Genomic DNA, 23764 nt, shown 5'->3' with positions numbered 1-23764 from the left:
GTCATATACACAGGGTGCAGTTTTCTTACCTTTGATTTGAGTGAGAATGAATAAAAGAACGACCCTTGAGAACGATCTGACTTTTAGCCCTTTAGCGATCACCTAGTCAAAACCAAATATGGGACACCATCAATAAAATGAATAACAAAGGTTTCCGAACCAAGATCTAGCCTCCGGGACATCAATCCCCACTAATCTGGGTAGTAGGAACATTCCCGAGGCCTAAAACCAAGTTCCCGAGGTCAAAACACTCAAACGGCCTCAAAACCACTCAAGAGCCGTGGCCTTAGCACCTTGAGCCGCGGCCCCCAGCCACACCAGGAGCAAGGGCCGCGGCACCCAGCACGCCCAAAAGCTTCCAGCTGCTTCTTCGAGCTTGGGCCACGGCGCCCAAGAACAGGGCTGCGGCTCCCCACCCAAAACCAGCTATGAACCTGATTTTCTTCATCCCAAACCTTCCAAAAACATACCTAAACACCCTCAAATCCAAAAATAAAAGTTCCCAAACTTCCCAATTATCCAAAACCATCAAATCCCGAGGCTTAAACGAACCAAAAACTCAACGATTCACAAAAACCAATTCTAAGCTTAGAAGCTCTAAAAACTCAAAACTTAAAACTTAGATTACCTTTGATTGGGTTGTTTCTCGTCAAATCCTTCGGTCAAGAAGCTTCTAATCTTTCCTAGGATCGCTATGCCTCGATCCTCGCTTGATTCTAACTTCTAGAACTCGAGATTTATCCGAAATTGCCTCAAACGGTAAAATGAACTAACGGGAAGAGAGAAAGTGTTTTCTAACGTACGGTTCTATCTGACGAGCTACTTCAAGCTTAAGTAACCTCAAATAAAACATAGTGCTCGGGGTCCCAAAAACACCCTCGGGAACATAATAGTCAAAACTCCCAGAATTTCCTTATGATCTCAATAACTCTCAATTTATCATCAAATAAACACTTTCATTATCCCAATAAATGACCCCGTTATGACAAAACCGCTAATTTATAATATAAGACCGTCTCATGCCGAATAGCTTGAATATAAGACCATAATAATGAGATCTCATCTATAACTCACAATATGCACCAAAATACACAATTATGCCCTCAACGTGCCAAATTACCAAAATATCATAATAATCAAATGTGGACCCACATGCATGCATATAACATCATATTATAATATAATTCACATAAACATGCCTATTATTAGTTAATGGTATATTTAAACAATTATGGCCCTCCCGGCCTACTAATCCAACCATTAAACCGCATTAGGGATTTCGGGGCATTACAGTTAGCCCAGCTGGTAAATCTTTTTCCCTTAACAAATCAACTTGAAGACCCTGTTGAACCAGAAGAGCCCGCATCTTCACACGCCACAAACCAAAATCATTCTTGCCAGAAATTTTTTCAAGATCAAACTTAGCGTTTCCCATCTTCTTGGATCGTTCACCTTCAATCTTGAACTGAAATCAAGATCCCTAAACAGCCCAGCTCTTGATACCACTCATTGAGAACACTAACAGAACACAATAACACCAACACACTTCCAAGAACAATCGAGAAAACACACACACTCACTCAAGAACACTAGTCAATTACGTGGTTCAAATAGAGACTAAGGCAGGCCCTACTCTACTCCATGGAGGAAAACCAATCTCTTAGCTTTATTACTCTTATCTAAAATGATACAGCTAAATTATAAAGTAATAGTGTCAAGACACTATTTATATACACTACAAGAAAAAGAGTTTTTAGAGGCGGAAATATTACCGGCGGACTAAGTCCGCTGGTTATGTATAGTATATTAGCGGCGGAGTACTGGGTCCGCCGCTAATCATGGGGAAATCAAAATAAAAAATTAATTTTTTTTATTAGCAGCGGACTTTCCCATTATTAGAGGCGGATTGTCCGCCGCTAATACAATGCTCAGGAACAGTTTCAAATTTATTACCGGCGGGGTTATGGTGATAGCGGCGGGTTAATAGCGGCGGACCCGCCGGTAATAGTACATTACCGGCGGATTAAATGCGGCGGGACCCGCCGGTGATGTTGTATTACCGGCAGAGACCCGACGGTAATAATATTATATAGAGCCTTCTTCTTGGCAGATCTCTGTTTGTTCTTCGTCTTCTAACATTTTTTGAGAGCCTTCTTCTTCTTCTTCTTCAACGCTCCTCCGTCGTTGTTCATCAACGCGCCGCCCCCGACCAGCGGCTACACTACACCCACAGTCATCGTCGCCAGTGCCAATAGAAACATCAACTAGCTTAGCAGCATCAACTTCAGAAAGTAAAGGTGTTTCAGAGGTTATTATCCCCCACCTTTATGCCCCTCTTCATCATGCCTATATTCATTAGTGTTATACCCAAAAATTGGAGAATGCATTCTAGGAGGCTAAGGAGAATGCATTCTAGAAGAGCTAAGGGGAGTGGTCCTAGGAGACCCCAAGGAGGATGTGGTCCTAGGAGACCCCAAGGGAGTGGTCTTAGGAGACCCCAAGGAGAAAGTGGTCTTAGGAGACCCCAAGGAGGATGTGGTCCTAAGAGACCCCAAGGGTGTGTAGGAGGCAAGCCTCCCAAGGTTTCCTAAGTGTTGGCTCGAACGTGTCCAAGGTAAGTAGCTAAGGAGGAGGAGTCTCATGCAAGAGGATGGAGACTTAGATTTTGATAAGGAGTGCCTATACAATGTTCGATCGGACATGTTTGGGAGATGCTAAAGGAGGATGCCTTGAACTTGTCCAAGGTGAGATGTCATGGAGGAGGTTGCCTCAATATTGTCCAAGGTGAGATGTCATGGAGGAGGTTGCCTCAATGTTGTCCAAGGTGAGGTGCCAAGGAGGTTGCCTTGGACCACCTTGGTCCGAGGAGAAGCCAAGGAGATTGGTTCAAGGAGGAACATGGCATGCTAGAGGAGAGTGCCATGTTAGAGGAGAGAAGTGTATGTCCTACCAACATGCACGTTCAACCCACGAAAACATGTCCTACCACCATGCATGTCCTACCACCATGCACGTCCGACCAACACCTGCATGAGTGGTCAGTAGGAGGTGGATCAACTAGCTAGAGGAGACTAAGTCAAGATTCCCAGAGACAGCTTCAACAACATACGCGGGAATCTCTCATTCTTCCCACAAATGGGGGGTTTGTTACATTTCGAATTTTGAATGTTTAAATGTAATAAATATAATAAAATATCCCTATCATAAAGGGATATCAGTTGAGGATCCCAGGCCTATAAATAGAGAGCTTATGGGATGAGAGAGAGGTCCTTGAGCTGTTTCTTTCTAGAGAGAGAAAATTGGGACTGTCTATTCTAGAGAGAGAAAGTGCTGAAATAAGAGAGAATTCTTGTATTTTTGCAATCTGTACTGAAGAAACTCAGTTGGCTCAGTCCATCTGATCTTGAGTACGGATCTATAAATCACAACTCTAAGTGGATTAGGCTATTACCGACAATCGGGGCTGAACCACTATAAAAATCTCTTGTGTTATTTACTTTTCTTGTTTATACCGTCTGTTGTCGTTTTTATTTCTCTTGAAGGCTTGTCGTTATTGACGTTCTCACGTCGTTGGCTAAAAACGCAGTCAACAATTAGTGTCTTTGCCTTTTGTGCTGCATAATTTACTCATGAAAAGTGTTTTTTAGGTATAGAACAATAATTCGGTGAAGTTCACACATTTCGAACTATTAATTCTTCAGAAAGGTGTGCTGAGCTTACAATAATTGCTGCCAGCCATGGACTGAAGGAAGCTTGGATATCAAACCAGGTGATGCATTTGCAGATAGATATTCTCTTGCATTAGTTTTTGCCTGGTTCTGTTTATATTTATGATTGTGGATTTGTTTGCAGCCTGTACTAGCTGTTATGTATTTGGTGCAATACATGCCCATTGGTTTTTGGCTCATGGACAATGTATTATATTATTTTCATTATGTCATTTTTATAAATCTACATCTACTTTTTTTTTGTTATTATGTCATTTTTTTTTATGTATTTGTGATTGTGGTGCATTGGTTTCAATGAATCTGCAGGTGTGTCTTGATCTTTCTTGAAGGTGTTTATCAAATTCCTCTCCAATCTTTCATGGTATTTCTTGAAGGTTTATTTCAATATCAAATGTTCACATTATTGAATTGATTGAAAGCTGAATAAATTTGTATCATTAAATTAATTGAATGCTGAAATGGGTTATAGACTATAGTTCTCTTTGTATTGAACTTTATTTTTCATTTTACAATGGGTTAATTTATGCTTTATATTTTGGAAATAATTGTTTGTTATTTAAAAATTTGTCTCATAATATAGTTCTCTTTGTTTGTTATTATGCTTTATAATAATTTATTATTTAATTTTTTAATTAATTAAATAATAAAAGTTTAATTCAACATTATTTAATTAAATAATTTAATTTAATAAGTCTTAAAAATTAATAATGATTAATTAAATAAATAATAAATTATTTTAAGAAATTATTTTAATTTGTTTAATAAATATTATTATCTAATATTAACTAATATTAAATTATTTGAATATAGAAATTGAAAATTTTATTTAATAAAATTTTTTACAATTAATAATGATTAATTAAAAATTACTACATATCTTATAATAATTTATTTTTTAATTTTTTAATTAATTAAATAATAAAATTTTGATTCAACATTATTTAATTAAATAATTTAATTTAATAAGTCTTTAAAATTAATAATGATTAATTAAATAAATAATAAATTATTATAAGAAATTATTTTAATTTGTTTATTAAATATTATTATCTAATATTAACTAATATTAAATTATTTGAATATAGAAATTGAAAATCTTATTTAATAAAAGTTTTTACAATTAATAATGATTAATTAAAAATTACTACATATCTTATAATGATTTATTTTTTAATTTTTTAATTAATTAAATAATAAAAGTTTGATTCAACATTATTTAATTAAACTAACGTGTTATTTTTAATGTAGCATTTTTATAATGTTGATGGTCATCCAGAACCCGAGAGAGTTATGAAAACTATCTACACAGAGATGCGCAAAAGATATTCTGAGAGAAAGAACATCAAACATACTCACTTCAAAAAATATTACTCTAATCCGAAAGATTTGCAGAGTGTTTTAGTTGCCCCACCTGACCATTGCTCCAAGGAGAGTTGGAAAGATATTGTTCAGTTGTTTTTTAGCCCAAAATTTATCGTGCGATCCAACCAAAACAAGAAAAACAGAAAAGAAATGAAGTATACATCGACGCAAGGCACAAAATCGATGGCAGCTAAGCGTCACCAATTTGTAAGTAAAAATATTAATTTAATTTAACAAAATTTTACATTCTAACTTCCTATCTCTAAATTTGTATAGGCGAACCCTGATGAACATGTTATTGATACTTGGAAAGATAGCCATTTGAGAAAATCGACAAAAGTTTTTGTCAACGACACAGCTCGAGAAACTTTTGTGTTATTATTTTCATTAAACTATGTTACTGATGTGTTTCTAACACTTTTTATGAACAGGAAAAAATGACGGAAGAGCTTGAGAGGGCACGACTTCAAAGCCAGTCTCAAGGACCGACGGAGGGATCTGAAATTGGATCTGCTGCTGAATCCTCGTCGATCGATCAGTACGAGATTATGAGTAAAGTACTTGGGGAGAGGTCTGACTTTCAAAGAGGAGTAGGTTACAGCAAAGGCAAAGGGAAAAAATCAGCTTCCAGCTCCACAAGTCAAAGTCAGTCACAGGCCCAACCTGCTCATACACCTCAGGAAGACATGGCTACTATGGCGGAAATGATGAAGTCAATGCGTGAAGAGATCCGGATGTTGAAATCTCAACAAGGTCCATCTGGCAATCCTCATCATACCAGTACAGAAACTGAGTCGCGGTTTGAAAGCCTTCTCCAGCGATATTTACCATCACAACCTGAAGGTGGTATATCTTCTCAAAGTCCACCTCCTTGGTCGATGCCACAACAACAACAACATTTGTATCCACCTCAACAGAATTATCCAAACATGTATGGATGCTCCTCCCAGTCCCCTCCTTTTTATTACCCCGACGTCCCTGCAGGATCTCAGACGTCACATCCTAGGCGTCGTGACTTCGGGGATTCATCGCAGCAGCAGCATCCACAGCAGATGTATGGTCAATTTGTGAGTTCGTCGCAGCAGCAGAGGTATAGTCAGTTTGAGAGTTTTTTGCATCAGTCTCCCTCGCCGCGACCACATACTCGACAATTTAGATCATCTTCGCAGCAGCACTCTCCACAAGCACCACAGTTTGCTTCACCACCGTTGCCGCGCCCTAATACTAGTGATCAAGACCTTAATGAATATTTTACACCTAGTTGGCCCGATCAAAACAATAATAATTAGATTATGTTTTTTTAATTATATTAAGACAATTGAAATTTTATTATGTTTGTTTTATAATTAGTTTATATGTAATTAAAATGAGACAATTGGTATTTTATTAAGTTAATTTTATGATTAATTACAATTTTATTTTTGTTTGATGAATATTAATTGTGTTATTAATTATAATTTATGTTAAATATTATTATTTTTAAATAAGTATTATATGTATATTTATTAAGAAATAAAATAAAATTAATTATTATATTTTAATATTAGTATTTTATTACTGGCGGATTAATAGAGGCGGAACCCGCTGGTAATAAATGAGTCAAACGAGGTTGACAGCGTTACACATTACCGGCGGAGTCCCGCTTCTAATAATCCGCCGGTATTAATACAATACCGGCGGGTGTGTCGGTCGGTCGGAAATTGTGGTAATACCGACCGATTTTTACCGGCGGGTCTTTACCAACGGACGCACCATTTATTACTGGCGGAATCCTGTAATAGTAATATTTGTTGTAGTGATAGATATAGAAACTTTACAAGTGAGAGTAACTATATCTCAACGACCACTAGGATAATAGCCAATAACAAGTAAGTAAGTATACATACTTGTTACATAATAACATGAATATATATATATATATATGGTACCACACATTATTAAAATTTCATTTACAAAATATTTGACTTAAATAAGGCCAAAAAAATGTCTCCAAAATTCCCCACGTCACACGATTGATTCATATTTATACTACATGAGTACAAATTAATAATAAATAATTAAAAAAAACATATATATGTGCGAAGCAAAAGTGTTTCCTTACTTCAAGTTATTTCAATTTGAATTATTATTGTTATAGGTATAGCCTATAGTCTATAGATGTATCGAATAATAATGCCAAATATATTGATATTTTGATGTAACTATATATATGAATGCTTGTTTAATTTCCACGATATTATGTATATATAATAATAAATAATATATATGTCATATATCGACAAATGATATAGCTATGTAGAGTACGTTATATAGGTCGACGTCGATGAACAATTATTATTATAAACCTAACTAGCTATCCATATATAATATACATTTTTATATTTATAATTTAGAATTTATAAATAGTGAGAAAACTAATTAATAATTAATTCCTCTTAAATTTGTCAATTATTTGAGATATGATTCATTTAGTGCGGTTCCATGTTGGATTACTTTCCCGGCCGTTTTGTCTGCAGATGCATGCACGTATATATATATATAAATATTTATATAATAATTATAATATTAATAATATATGTATAGAGAAGAAAAAATGTACTAAGTTACAATATATAAAGATTCCTCTCTTATTAATTATATATTAATTCCAGTGCTTAGCACGACGAGAATCATCTTAGTTCAGCGAATTATATTGATAAAGATAACTAAACTGATCGATGTTAGAAGGAATAATGATAATAAGGGAAGTTTTTTTTTCTTCCTTTTTGCCTTTTTTGATTTCATATATAGAGTAGGGGCTGCACCAGAAGTTGAATTCTTTTTTTTTTTCTTTTTTAGGGGTGCAGACGTTGAAATTAGGAGCTAAGAATAATTGATTAAGCTAGTTTGAGACGTAACTGATTATTATTATATAATATATATATGGTTGTTTTTGTACAGTCTAGAAGACAATAATCAGCAGTCCTTTACGACATTTTTTTATATAAAATTCCTGATTTTAACTATTTTTTATTAATTTTAATTGAGTATATTTTTTAAAAAATAAATATTTATTAATTATATTAATATAAATTTAAATATTATAAAATATCATTATTATAATAATATTTAATACAAACTTAGATATTTAATAATTATATATTAATATAAATTTAAATATTATAATTATAATAGATGTAATACATAATTTTAATTTTTATTAAAAATTTTATCATTTATATTTATAAAGAAAACATATATTTTTTTATTAACTTAACTAAATATATATTCATATTAAATAACAACAAATATTATAAATATATAACTACATAAGAAAATTATAATAATATTTATTTTCTATAACAAAATAAATAATTTTTTTCTCCAATAATCATAAATGTGTGATTTGAATAATATCATAAATATTTTATACATTAAATAGTGTACATAATTTATGATCTAAAATGTGTTATCATATATTTAAAAAAAAAATCATAAATAATGTTTTGGTTTAACTTTTTTTTTTAAACATACTTATGTCATTATTATATATATAATATTTTTTATTTATTTAAAATTTATATGATAATTATAAGAACTTAATAAATATATTTAATAATTTTTTTTAAATAAAACTAAGCAAGGTGCATTACACATTGCTTGCCCTTAATATATTTACTTGCATTTTTTTTAAACAAGAGGGGTTTAAATGAGTATTGTTACTTTATATATTATGGTGGATTGTACAATTCAATGTCAATCTTACATATTTTATTTTAAATTAAAAAATGTGAGATTTGATATAAAATCATCACGGGAATGTTTGCTTAAATATGTATTAACCTTGAGTAATAAGGTTTCACTATTGTATTTATATACAAATGTATATATATGAGGTTATTTTAAGTGTGTGTGAAGTAATTTGACAGTACTAATAATTAATTAAACAACATGATTGTTCTACTATATATATAAATTATTATAGACATATATATACGGACGAGAAAAAGTGACCTCAGTGTGTTATATTATACATTAAAACAATATTATGCAAATGATATCATTAAGTTAGTATAATCACAGTATTACTTCAAGCTTTAATTTACTACTATACCCCGCTTATTGACGAGAGCTTGGTCAATCTCATAATATAAATATATATATATATAAATAAATAAAATTATATAAATCCGTACGGGTGATAGTGAAAGAATAACGAGAAAATATTACAATATATTCACTTCATATAGTAAATATTAATATTATTAATATTTACTCTAGTAAAACTGCTTTCAATAAAAAAAAATCTCAATATGCTCGATAATTAAACAAAACTATATGATCTATATATACGATCAAGTTTTTGATGAAACATATACGATCATATATTACACTCACAATGATATAATTATATATCATGATCATGAAGTAATTTTTAACATAAAAACATATACATACATATATATATATATGTAATCAATATTAATATTATTGGGAATTAATTTTTGAAGAAGAGAAGGTCTTGGTCGAGCTGATGGTGATAATTGAAGACTTCCCATGAGAAAAATGAATTGTCCAAGTACGTCTGATCAGCTTCTACTAAAGAAGGATTATTAATAATATTATTAGATTCATCCAAAGACAACAAGGACGAACTAGTACTGTATGAAGACGAAGAACCACTAATACTGTTGTTGATTTCTTGGTCCATCCATGTACTAAAATCCAGCTTTTGAAACTCCAATAATTCATCATCGAAATTGTCCAAAACATCATTATATTTGGTTTCATCAGTAGTAGTAGTAGCAGCAGAAGCAGTAATCTCCTCTTGATCACTACTAGTACTGATTTGTCGATCATCATTATCAGTATTATTATTCGATTTTGCAGCCTGGTCATCTAAGCTAGTTTCTTCTTCTACTTTAGACTGACCCTGATCCTGATCCTGATCATGATCATCATTAGAAGTTGTAGTAGTAGTAGTAGTTGTTTCTGATATGATCTTTTTCTGATCTTGATTAATAGGCTGGTGTGTTACTGGGTCCAAACCAAGTATCTTCAGTCTCTTCTTGATTCGAGTGTTCCAATGGTTCTTGATTTCGTTGTCTGTTCGACCAGGGAAGTGGGCTGCAATCTTAGACCACCTTCACACCAAAATTAACATGTATATATATTAGATATATATATAGTAGTTATATATGTGTAGAGATATATATATATACAAGTATATAGTACTAGTTATTATTACCTGTTACCAAGACGTGAATGTAGTTGAATGATTTGATTCTCTTCCACTTCTGTAAACCCTCCTCTCTTAAGATCAGGTCTCAGATAATTGATCCATCTTAATCTACAACTCTTCCCACATCTTAGCAAACCTATGCACACATACATACACAAACTTAATATATATACATATATATATATAGAATTTAATAAGAGAGATCATATATATATGTGTGTGTGTGTACCTGCAAGCTTAGGTACCATTCGCCAGCAATGAATACCATTATTGAGAATAAAGTTCATGAGCTTGTGATCTTCTTCAATAGTCCATGGACCTCGTTTTAGGCCAATCTTATCACAACAAGGTTGCCTTCCCATATTTTCTTCTTCCCAAAACCCAAAATAATCGATAACAAGATGAGAATTTATCAATTGGGTAATTAAATTAACTTTAAGAAAAGAAAAAGGGGTGTTTATTAAGCTCTCCTTATAGTCCGAGCAAAAGATTCTCACAGCTAATTTCAAGCATTATAATAAAGCAAGATGTTGTTTTTGAGGGGAGATTAATCATTGATTGAGAAAAACCAATTTTTATTTCAGTTTGTTTCATTATATAAATATTGGTACCACACCCATATATATATAAATTAATAAGGACAATGGGAAAAGTCCTATTTATTAGAAAATTTTTACAAAGAGAGAGAGAGAACTACGTGAGTCGTATAGGTTGACAAAACTTATTATTATTACTTTGTATATTTTAATTATAACAAATTTTTGCAGCCTCTCTAATCTAATATCCTAATTGGTCATCACTAAAAGAAAATAGTAATAATAATTATAATGATGAATTGGTAGGATTCTTTGGCCCCTTAAGGCTGGCCACTTTTGTCGTTGGAGGCAACTCTTTTTTGGCTTCTTAGAAAGTTTATTATATATATATATATATATTATTAAGAGAAAAATATATATACATATAATTAAGATGAGATGCCCTTCTTTACCATTTTTATCAAAACGTGGATATACTTTTGGAACTATCCACTTGTAATATATTGTTTATTAGTTCATAACATTGGCATTTATTAATTGATCCCTAGTTAATACATGTACTTTTTTATTGCTGTTAATTAGTTTGTACCAAACAAAACTCGTTTTCTTCGAATCTTCATCTATCAAATGGTAGACCAGATTCTTAATTATTGTTAATTACCTTTTTCTTATTAACCCTTCAATTTTTTTATTATTAATATCCCCGTTTGGCTTATTAGTTTTTTTTAGGCTACTAAGCTTCTAGAAATAAAAAAAAATCACTTTTGGAAGTATTTGGGTAAAAAAATAAATATATATTTTTTTTAATATAAAATGTCTTTTTTTGAGAAGTTAGTATTTGTAACTTTTTTAAAAATTATTTTCTAAATTAGAATTATTTTATTATTCCTAGTTTACTTATAAAAATATATTTTTAATTTATATCCAAACACTTTAAAAAAAAAACTTAAACTTTTACTTATCTCATGAAGCAAAATTAAAAACTTTGTCAAAAGATGCCAATATATTCAACATGATTTTGGTGATTTATAGCTTTGTTATGCAAATTAATAGTTTTCCTACTTATTGATATGAGTGGGGAACTTATTTAGGAATATTTTTTTAATTTTAAAGTTTTATCGTCTAATTTTCTGATTTAAATTAATTTTTTATGATAATTTTTTATAATTTTGGTTATATATTCAGCTCTTGACATGATTGAATTAAAAAAAAATGTCTCCTTTCATGCAAACAGATCTGTGAACTTAACTAACTATGATATTAGGATTTGAAAATGGAATATGTTTAGTTCAAAGTACATCTATATTAAGTATTATTTATTTATTTATACATACATATATACGTACAATACAATGCTATATAATATATAATTAAGATATAAAAACAATTAATTGGTTGTGAGTCAATGAACAATGATGATAATTTATTGGTTCATGAATTAGAATATTCCCAACAATCTTTTTGGGATGCACGGTCATCTCAGACACAAACATTTGGGTCCGGACTGGAAAAGTATAACATTAATTCTATTCATTTAGTTGGCTCTCTTAGCTGGAAAAATAAAACATTTATTTTCTTCTTCTTCTTCTTTAATCTCCTAAGATGATGACTACTTTAATCGATGTCATTTTGGGCATCATATAAAAAATGTGCCATAACATAATGCAGAAAACACATAACTGGTTTCGTGCTCCATGCCCTTTATATAATATCATTTGATAATTTTATGTTTAGGTATGCACTGGTGTGCATATTTTTTGTGTTTTCCGGTTCGTGAACAGTTTCAGTGCGATTTTTTTTATGACTGTGTATATTATAATTATTTAGAGCGTCCTGCAACTTTTCAGAAAATTCTGAATAATTTACAGTGTCGAAAATTATGTTCAAATAGACTGTTTTTCACGCGCATACAAAAAATTTGTCACGCGTGCAACAACCTGTTTGAATTTAGCTTCCAGCACTAAAAGTTATTCGGAATTTTCTAAAAATTTGCAGATGCTCTAAATAATTACAATAAATACGGTCATAAAAAAACCGCACTGAAAATTGTTCACGTGCTGGAAATACAAAAAGTATGCACCGATGCATACCTCAGCATAGAAAGATCCTAATATCATATGCAATATTATAGACCAACTTATAGCTAGTGATTTCCCTAGTTGGTACCCTTTTGGCTGTTTCGTATTAAAAAAATACTATTCAACAAACACCAATAACATGTGTAAAATTACCCAATTTTTAATTTTTATTACAATTATATATAGTGAAATGTGTAAAAAAAATTAAAAACCAAGCAAAAGGTGTGATTTTTTCAATCTCATTTGTGTTCATACCAGCTGTAAAATTATACTTGGTAGAGCTCATATATATAGTCAATGCAGCCTCTGAGGTCTTTAACTTTAAATAAATAAAAGAAACATGAAATCTATGTTGATAAAATTAAGGTCTTTTTTTTATTTTTTAAAAATACCACTTGCGACATGCGTGACATCATGTTTGGTGAAAGAAGTCTAGGACAAAGATTCATTGGCTGGTCATAATAAAAAGATTGACTGAGTTGTAATGATGCTAATGAGAACAAGCTTTGGTTGTAAAATTCCACTCAAAAAGACATATAAAGAGCTCAAAATAATTCACTTTTCGAGGTATCTAAGAATCTCGATGAAACAATACTCAAGTAACTCCAAAAGGGTACTTATTACTTAATTCGTAAGTAGAGGAATTTCAGCTTTCGATATTTTATGGGACAAAATTCCAAGCCTCGGAATCTTTTCTTTTAGCTTCACTTGTATCGCTTTCAGGGCTTGATCTTCAGTCCGGCCCAATTGAGCTCGGCTTATGAACTAAGCCCAAGTTCTCAATGGTCATGGGCTCTATTTTGGGCCTACATTTGGTTCAAATTTTACGAGTGCCATTTATTTGCCTCAGATAATGAATCTTAATAGATATTCTTACAAGTTTATGTTTATAGTATAAATCAATTAAAAAATGGGTTTTTTCATAAATATGGCTTTTATGCTGTTATTGTGTAAAAATATGGGATTATACTTTTCATAATTTGTAAGAGAAAATTTATTAAAGAAAAAAAACAAACTATGGGAAACACAATAGTTAACTAACTAAATATGGAAAACTTGATTAAGGGTAAAACTATGGCATAAACCAATTTTTATACAAAAATATGGGAAACTAAACCCATAAAAGATAAAATTCTTAAAAAAAAGTTATTGACTAATTTTTTTTTTAAAAAAAAGCCATATTTTTGCAAACTTTATTAAAAAACTCATATAAAATGTAATTTCTTCATAAAAAAAAATAAATTACAATCTTCAAACTAATATATTATCTATATGTAAATAGATGTCTATATATTTATATAATATCTATAGCTAAATAATTTTTGTTTGCTAACTGGCCACTTATAAACTGCAAAATAAATAAATATATATTTATACATATATGATAATATCTCACTCTTCTCTTTCTATTCTTTACATTTCTGTTTTTTTTTCTTCTGTCTTTTTCTCGTCACTAGTTTTACTTCATCCATACTTTTTGTATGTTAATAATAATAATTATAAATTTATTTATTTATTTTACTTATAAATATTTAAAATGAATATAATTATTAATATGAAATAAATATTTATGCTTATAAAAATTATTATATATTTAAAAAATATAATTTTCCTTTTAAGTAGTTACAATTTAAAATATATATATATATGATACTTGTTTAATGCAATTTAATATTTTTGTATATATTAGTTACAAAAATAAAATTATATCTTTTAGTTATAAACTTAGTTTTATATATTTTTGTTACAAATATATTAACTAAATTCACAACTTATTTTTATAAATATTAAAATTAGTTCTATAAACCTTTATTACAAAAAAATAATAATAATAATTATTTAATAAATATTGTTATACCCAAAAATTGGAGAATGCATCCTAGGAGGCTAAGGAGAATGCATCTAGGAGAGTGCCTCCTAGGAGGGCTAAGAGGGTGGTCCTAGGAGACCCCAAGGAGGGTATGGTCCTAGGAGACCCCAAGGGTGTGTAGGAGGTAAGCCTCCCAAGGTTTTCTAAGTGTTGGCTCGAACGTGCCCAAGGTAAATAGCTAAGGAGGAGGAGTCTCATGCAAGAGAATGGAGACTTAGACTTTCATAAGGAAAGTCTATACAATGTTCGATCGGACATGTTTGGGAGATGCTAAAGGAGGTTGCCTCAATGTTGTCCAAGGTGGGGTTCCCTCAATGTTGTCCAAGGTGAGGTTCCCTCAATGTTGTCCAAGGTGAGGTTCCCTCAATGTTGTCCAAGGTGAGGTTCCCTCAATGTTGTCCAAGGTGAGGTTGCCTCAATGTCGTTCAAGGTGAGGTGCCAAGGAAGTTGCCTCGAACCACCTTGGTCCGAGGAGAAGCCAAGGAGATTGGTTCAAGGAGGAACATGGCATGCTAGAGGAGAGTACATGTTCGAGGAGAACCATGCACGTTCAACCCACCCAAAGCATGTCCTACCACCATGCATATCCTACCACCATGCATGTTTAACCAGCACTTGCATGGGTAGTGAGTAGGAGGTGGACCAACTAGCTAGAGGAGACTAAGTCAGACACAACTTCAACAACATGCGCGGGAATCTCTCATTCTTCCCACAAATGGGGAATTTGTTACATTTTGAATTTTGAATGTTTATTTGTAATATAAATGTAATAAATATAGTAAAATATCCCTATTATAAGGGGATATCAGTTGAGGATCCCATCTCTATAAATAGAGAGCTTATGAGATGAGAGAGGGGTCCCTTCTGCTGATTCTTTCTAGAGAGATAAAATTGGGTCTGTCTATTCTAGAGAGAGAAAGTGCTGAAATTAGAGAGAATTCTTGTATTTTCACAATTTATACTGAAGAAACTCAGTTGGCATAGTCCATCTGATCTTGAGTATAGATTTATAAATCACAACTCTAAGTGGATTAGGCTATTACCGACAATCGGGGCTGAACCACTATAAAAATTCTGTGTTATTTACTTTTCTTGTTTATACCGTCTGTTGTCGTTTACATTCTCTTGAAGGTTCGTCGTATTTGACGTTCTCACGTCGTTGGCTAAAAACGCAGTCAACAAATATTATTTACAAAAATGTAAAACTTGTTTACAAATTTGTAAAATTTTGTTATATATTTGTAAATGTTGTTTACAAAATTTTTTTTTACGAATCTCAAACACATGTTTACAAATCTGTAGCAACTGTTATAAAAAATTGTATTTAACTGTCACTCCGTATTTACACTTTTGTCCCTCCGTGTTTTTCATAAAAATTCCGTATTTTTGTAATCTACCGTATTTTTGATATATTTTTTTTAATATTAATGTATTTTTGTGAATTTTCCTAAAAAAAATACTTTGGTGTTGGCTGTTAATAAAATCTACGATATAATATTATTTAGAGAACTTATACTAAATCAAGAAGCTAATATCCTCATTTTTAAAGTTGTAGAAAAATGACCATTTTACATTGTTGATTACCTAAATTGTTATTTTTTATAATTTATTTATTTATTTAGAAGCGTATGACTTTAATATAGTGATATATATATATTAGTTTTTATTTTAGAGTTATATTAATTTTTTAAGTTTTTTATGTGTTGTTGGTATATTATTTTCTAACTAGTTTATATGTTTTTTGAGGTATGGTATATCATTTTTTTAGATGATATTTAGTTTATGTCTTATTATATACATGATGGTAGTATATAATTTTGTATCATGTATACATTTTAATGGTAGTATATAATTTTGTAATTTTTGTTGGTATATTATTTTTCAACTCAGTATATGTATTTTAGGGTATAATATATCATTCAACAACCTATTAAAAATAGAAAAAAAAAATCAAAATAACATTAAAATAAAAACTAATTAAACAAAATTAATATACCTATGCTATAATATTAAAATATTTAGAAAAAAATAATAATTTATTATACGATATATTTAATAATATATAATATTAAAAAATTGGTTATGCTATTATACTATAAAATTAAAAAAATGACTTAATTTCACACAAGGATAATTTTACACCAGCCCTTATTATTTATGGAAAGCAATTAAAATTTGGGAGAATACCAAAATTGCATTCTAAATAAAATAGTAGAGTGATTATTTGAGATTATATTTTAATTTGAATCAAGGAATACTCCTCCCATCAAAATAGCTAACACAGTTGTATTGTACCTACTTTTATTCACCAATTAATATCTATTATTTCTCAAAATATCTTTAACAACAATTTGGGATTGAAAAGCTATTAATTTTGTACCTTGCAAACTTGTACACTACTATGTCGTGGCACGAGAGAACTTTAATGTAAGTTTTATTTTCATTTAAACTAAATTACATATTTACCTCTTGTTGTTTCGCAACATATTTAGGTAAATGAAAATCACTACATGTGTGTAATGATTAACATTGATAAGTATTAATATTTACGAATGAAGAATGGCCATAACTTTAACATTATTTTTCATTAATTTTGAAATGTTTTATGGGAAAATACCAAACAATTGGTCCACTATAAATCCACGAAGATAATGAACATTCAAAACCCTTACGTCTGAGTTATGACCATGACTTCAAGTAACTCAGGAATATTAATAATATTAACAGATAATACATTAATTATAATTTTTGTAAGCTCTTGCCTCTTGAACTTTTTTACGTGTTAATTTTTTTTTTTTTTGAATTCTATTCCCTTTTATTGCATTCTATTCAGCTTTTAAATAGTTTGTTAATGTAGTACGTATGTGTCATGATTCCAGAATATAAGCAAACAATACATACATAAATAATAGTTTAATGATAAATGTTAGGAATAGGTATATATATTTTTAGAGCTAATGTTTTGATATTTAGTGTTTATATACTTGATTTTGACCGGTTAGTTAAATTGTTATTCCAAAAATTTGCACATATGTCGTGACACTAAGTTTGGACACATGACATCATATTTTTGACACATGGTATGACATCCAACAGGTGCTACAAGCTAGTCAGAATACACTTGACAAATGAATAACAGTCACTGCTCGGTACGCTTAGTATGATGAACAGACATACATGCTTGGACGAAGACAGTTACACTTGTCCAGCGCCTAACAGCCTTAAAAACTTGGTCAAGGCTCTTGAAAAACAGGATAGCAGCCACTTGTGAGAAGGTAGGGATATTTCTCCATCAGTTACGCTCAGAAGCGACCATTGGGCGAGAGGGACAGTATAAATACAAACTCTCCACCACAGTGGAGGGGGTTCACGAAAAATAGCCTACTAACCAGCACCAGAAACATACCGAGCAGCCTGTCTTGATACTTAGCAGCGATTCTGTCATTCTCTATTATCTTTTACACCTAGAAATTTACTTCTATTCATTGGTTATCTTGTGTAAACCCTTAAGATCAATACAAATCTAAGAAGAAGTAGGTCATTACTATTTCTTGGGATCGAACCTCTATAATTCTGGTGTTGTTTGTCATTTATTGTTTATAGTTATTAGTTTTTTTTTGTTTATTTGTGGTTCATTGATTATCTAATTAAAAACTCTCTAATTAATTAATTTAACTTCGCATTAGTTGACCAAAAAATCACTCAACATTAATAGACTATCATATTATAATTATGTTAGTGACAACATTAACAAACTATTCAAAAGAATAAATAAACAAAACATCACTATAGTTTGGTAAATTTTTGTCGAGTAAAATTTTTGAGAGCTTAAAATTTTACAATAGCCAAATTGGGAAATTAATAAACCAATTTATCCTTCTTTTTAATGATAATTTATTCGTATGAATAACATTTGTTGTTGCTCATGTGATTAAGCTTAATAATACCTCACTCAGTTAAAACCTACTTCTTATAAAGAAAAGAGTGAAGCCATCAAATACTAGTTTTCAACTAATGTATAATCAATTAACATGAATATAAGCATTACAGATGAATCAACAAAAAATAATGAAAGCATAAGTGACCTATAATGATAATAATGAGTCTTTTTCTCTAATCATAATCACTATGAATTTGACTTGGGACTTGTAGTTTCTTTACATCTCAATCTCAAACCATTAATCTGTTCCCACTAGTTCCTCTTCAAAAAAGAAATAAATAATTATATGAAACTTTAATCGATACGGTGCGTTGAGTATCATTGAAGAAGCCACGATTATCCTTTCCTTTCCGGAAAACATTCCTTTCTGGGGCCCATAGTATGACGTGGCAAATCAATGCCGATTGTGGATTTTTAGTGGGCCCACGTGTCTCCCGAAAGTGGGCCCCCATCATTGACGTGATAGCATAAAGATCCTATCGTGGTGTTGAGGCTTAAACAAATTAACACGAAACGTATGCCGACATCCTCTACACTAACCGCTTTAGACTTCTCCAATACACACCCAATCAAAACGTTTCTCAGTTAACATAGTCTTACGTGTCATGATATGATTGGTTGACGCAGAGTTCGATATAAAAAACCGCACGCGCAGGGGATCGTTGCGTGGAAAATTTGTTAACGACCGCATATAAACCGATTCGAACGGTCGAAACAACTAGAACTGGCCTTTTTCTCTCTCTACTTCTCTCCGTAACAGTCCCAAAAATCTCTCAAATCCCAATTTAAATTTTTTTTTTTTAAATTATATTTTTCCTTTTCAATCTCTATCAGATTCATATATGGAGCTTCAAATATACAATTCGTAAAATTTTATATAAATATTGAAAAGTAACAATAATTTATTAAATGAATGGAAAACAAAGACAGATTGAAGGAGAAGAATCGATTTTGTTTGTACTCTGTTTCGTGGCTTCTTTAACAAATGAAGGATCGTAGAAAGAGAAGCGACGTTGTCGTTTCGTGGAGCAGATTCTTCTGGTGCACCCTCGTCGTCGTATTCACTTGCGTCTTCATCTCCGGCTTCACCTTCTCAACTTTTCGTATTCTCTTCCAAGGTACTGCTACTACCCCTGCTAATACAAGTTTACAAACCCTAATCTCTTTTTATTTTTCCGCTCTTTTTTTAAAAAATTGTCATGACTTATTTTATTTTTTTATTGAAAAAATTTAAGCAGAAAAAATCGAACCAGTATTAATTTTAAGATGGAAAGCTATGCCGGTGGAATCAATCTCCGGCGACTCTTCCGTTACCGCTGCCTCGATTTCTATCAGAGAAGTAATCGTTCTGCCGGATCAAGCTTTGGTTTTCCTAAATTACCCTCCTTCGGCCCAGTTATTTACAAAAGAGGACATAGCCTGCGTTTATTCCTCTTTGAACACCTCCACCAAACAAAAGCTGGTCAAGAAGTCGCCCATCTCCGTGGACCGAAACGAGCCCAGTAGTCAGATCGTACGGTGTCGTCTCCCGCCACGTGGCTTCGCGGTGACGGCCGGATTGAAATTGGAAGACGACACTCCCGCCGAACTTCCAGTGAATAACCGGTGGGACTCGCTCGCGTACGAAGCTCTGATCGATCGGGACAACACCACAATCGTGTTCGTCAAAGGGTTCAATCTACGGCCAGAACGAGTCTCCAACGCCTCGAAATTCGAGTGCGTCTACGGCTGGGATTTCAAGAGCCCAAAGTTCCTGCTCCGATCAGAGGTCATCTCAATCGCACAGGAGATCGTACGGTGCAAAACGCCTCTGAGCTTGTTGAGTGGCTCGATGAGACTGAACAACTCAGTAATCAAGGTCTCTGTTCGGATGAAAGGCAGGGGAACTATTAACACCATAGCCCGCCCGAAACCCAGACCCGAATCCGAACCATCGACCCGGAAGGTCCACGAGATGTGCGTCTGCACTATGGTCCGAAACCAAGCCCGGTTCTTGAAGGAATGGGTCATGTACCACTCCGTGATCGGAGTACAACGCTGGTTCATCTACGACAACAACAGCAACGACGATCTCGATCGAGTGATCGAGTCTCTGTACGCTCATAACTACAACATCACGCGGCACGTGTGGCCGTGGGTGAAGACCCAGGAAGCCGGGTTCGCTCACTGCGCGGTTCGGGCACGGGACACGTGTGAGTGGGTCGGGTTCATAGACGTGGACGAGTTTATTCACCTGCCCACGGATTTACTCCTTCACGATGTGCTGACCAATCAGACGGAGCACAACAGACACGTGGCGGAACTGCGTACGTCGTGCCACAGTTTCGGGCCATCGGGGCTCAAACGCGTGCCGTCGAAAGGAGTGACGGTGGGGTACACGTGTCGACTGGCGATAGCCGAGAGACACAAGAGTATCGTGAAACCGGAAGCACTGAATTCTTCGCTGATCAACGTGGTGCACCATTTTCATCTAAGGGATGGGTTTGAGTACGTGAACGTGGATAGAGGAGTTATGGTGATTAATCACTATAAGTACCAAGTATGGGAAGTGTTTAAGGATAAGTTTTATAGAAGAGTGGCTACTTATGTGGCTGATTGGCAAGATGACCAGAATGTGGGGTCCAAGGATAGGGCCCCAGGGCTGGGGACTCGAGCTGTGGAGCCACCTGATTGGTCAGATAGATTTTGTGAGGTAACAGACACTGGGCTCAGGGATCGGGTTCTTCAGAGTTTTTCTGACCCTTTAACACATATTTTGCCATGGCAAAAACAAAAGGCTCATAACAGTAATAATAATCAGAAGACCAGGAGGAAGATACGTAGAAGAGGGTTCTTATGATTTTTGTGAAATTGATACTTTGAGAGGGAGAGAGTGAGGTAGTTTTGTTCTCATGATATGAAGTTATGTGTATAGATTGATTATTTTTTTGTAGATATAATAACACAGTTAAATGAAATTATAAATGCTTGCAAACTTTACAGTATATATATATATTTATGTTATTTATTGCATGGTTTTTAAGTTAATTTTTGTGTAGCCATATATATATGATACAGCCTGTTTTTGTAATGGCGTTGTTAAATGGGAATTAATTAATGGTATAGCATGTTGTTATTAATTACACTCCTCCTTTGTAGCTAATTAGGTCGTTTATTCGACATACATTGTTGTGACAAAAATATGATTAAGACTAAGATTTATTGAGATCATGAGATGGTTTTCAATTGAAAAAGAATTCTTGAGAGAAAAATAAGATCTTTTTGTATTTATGTTGATATTGGAGAGATTCACTAATCATTTAATTAGTAGTCATTTTACGATCACTTTTGCAAGTCAAAAACTTTAATTTCTTAATTTATCAACGATTGTCTATTTTCTTGAAAAAGAAACATCTATAATCATCTAATTGGTCCTACTTATTGAATTATTAATTTCTCATTTAGGTGGCATACCGTTGGGTGACTTCAGTAACTTTTCCCGATTTAAAACTTTTGAAACTAACTTTTGGCCGCAATTATCTCTATAGTAGTAGATATACTAACAAATTAAAGAAAAAAAGTTACATTGTTGAAGGAAAAATATACTCTAAAACTACAATATTCGAAGTATTCAAGTACACAACTAAAACTAAATTAAAAATAATAATAATAATAATAATCAAATAGTTAAACCATGGACTTAAATTCCCCTTGATTGGTCTTCTTCTCCGTCATCATCGTACGACTGAGCTCCATAGCCAGCACACCGCCATAAATGAAAAGAATGGTCAAATAAAGGTGAAAGACAGCGAATAAGAGATATGTGCCACCACCAAAATACTGTACAAAAAACCAGCAATAACAAACGCATATAAAAGCAAGTGTAGTAATTTCTGAATGGATGAATCTCAGTTTGTTTTCTTTTGCAATAATAATATTTTCTTCCACTACATCTTTATCTTCGATGATCATTCTTCTAATCTCTATGATTTTCTTCAGTTTCACCACAGTAAAACTAATTACTCCAATCACGAATATTATGGTGATAACACCAAGATATGTTTCTTCAGGATTCTGGAATAAGCTGCCATGCATACAAATATCAGCAAAAATAGTTGCATGGTAAAAGGCAATACACCAAGATATCACACTAACTACCATAGAACAACTTATAAAATTGCACTTCTTTTCTGACCTATTACCACCACCCATGTCTCTCCACGAAAAAACCACACTACTATAAGGAGTAGTTTGAGTTAGTTTAAACACTCCTTATAAAGAAAACTAAAATCCCTATATTCTTGATATTTTCATGATTTCTTTTTTCTAATTTGAATTTTTATGAGATATTATATGTAACAGAATTATTTAATTTAAATCGATTTAGTTACGATATATAATAGAATTTTTAAATTTGAAATTTAAATATATAAAATCTCTATATTTAATAAATAAAGGAAATTCTTGGTTTTAACGGTTTTTTATTTTTTAAAAGTTAACTTTAACGGAATATTCTTATATTTAGCATAATATTCTTATATTTAATTGTAGTTTGTAAACACTTAAACTTAAATAAAATAAAATAAATAATTAAAAATATTAAAGTATGATATTTTTTAGATATTTTACAATGATAATTATTTAAAAATAATAAAATAATATATTTTATACTTAAATAAAATTTAATTTAACTTAAACTCACTTATTATAATAATATTATATTAAACATATAATACAATCTATTTTAAATTAGCAACAAATTGTTTTTTTTTTTAAACTAGCAATAAACTTAAATTTAAAATCCACGTATACTATTTCATATTACATTAAATATATAATGTAATCTATTGTTGTCACTTCCAAATTCAAAAACTAGAACAAACATAAACTTAAACAAAAATAAATAAATTATTTAATTAAAATATAATATTTATATGACATTAATATAAATTTAATAAAAATAATTAATAAATTCTATAAATAAAACTAAGCAAATGTGCAATATGCACGTTGCTTATATTTAATATTTAAACAAATATGAAATGCTGTA

General features: G+C 31.8%; 2 protein-coding genes across 3 annotated transcripts; one reads left to right on the top strand and one right to left on the bottom strand.

Moving 5' to 3' along the window:
• Window positions 1-9404: 9404 nt before the first annotated feature.
• Window positions 9405-10883, bottom strand: LOC133815815 (transcription factor MYB8). The gene is made up of 3 exons (XM_062248608.1): window positions 10541-10883; window positions 10318-10447; window positions 9405-10213 (listed from the first exon to the last, which is right to left on the bottom strand). The coding sequence occupies exons 1-3, from the start codon at window positions 10671-10673 to the stop codon at window positions 9568-9570; spliced, it is 909 nt and encodes a 302-aa protein (XP_062104592.1). The 5' UTR covers window positions 10674-10883; the 3' UTR covers window positions 9405-9567.
• An 8571-nt stretch (window positions 10884-19454) lies between these two features.
• LOC133817148 (glycosyltransferase family 92 protein RCOM_0530710-like) lies at window positions 19455-21742 on the top strand. 2 transcript variants are annotated; one of them, XM_062249563.1, is made up of 2 exons: window positions 19455-19853; window positions 19974-21742. In XM_062249563.1, the coding sequence occupies exons 1-2, from the start codon at window positions 19721-19723 to the stop codon at window positions 21572-21574; spliced, it is 1734 nt and encodes a 577-aa protein (XP_062105547.1). In that variant the 5' UTR covers window positions 19455-19720; the 3' UTR covers window positions 21575-21742. The 2 variants fall into 2 exon arrangements, with proteins under 2 accessions (XP_062105547.1, XP_062105546.1); XM_062249562.1 differs by having other exon boundaries at window positions 19971-21742.
• The last annotated feature ends 2022 nt before the right edge of the window (window positions 21743-23764 follow it).

This window comes from Humulus lupulus, chromosome 2 (assembly GCF_963169125.1).
Source record: "Humulus lupulus chromosome 2, drHumLupu1.1, whole genome shotgun sequence".
Taxonomy (NCBI): Eukaryota; Viridiplantae; Streptophyta; class Magnoliopsida; order Rosales; family Cannabaceae; genus Humulus; species Humulus lupulus.
The sequence above is the reverse complement of the archived record's forward strand: the minus strand, read 5'-3'. Positions and strand labels throughout refer to the sequence as shown.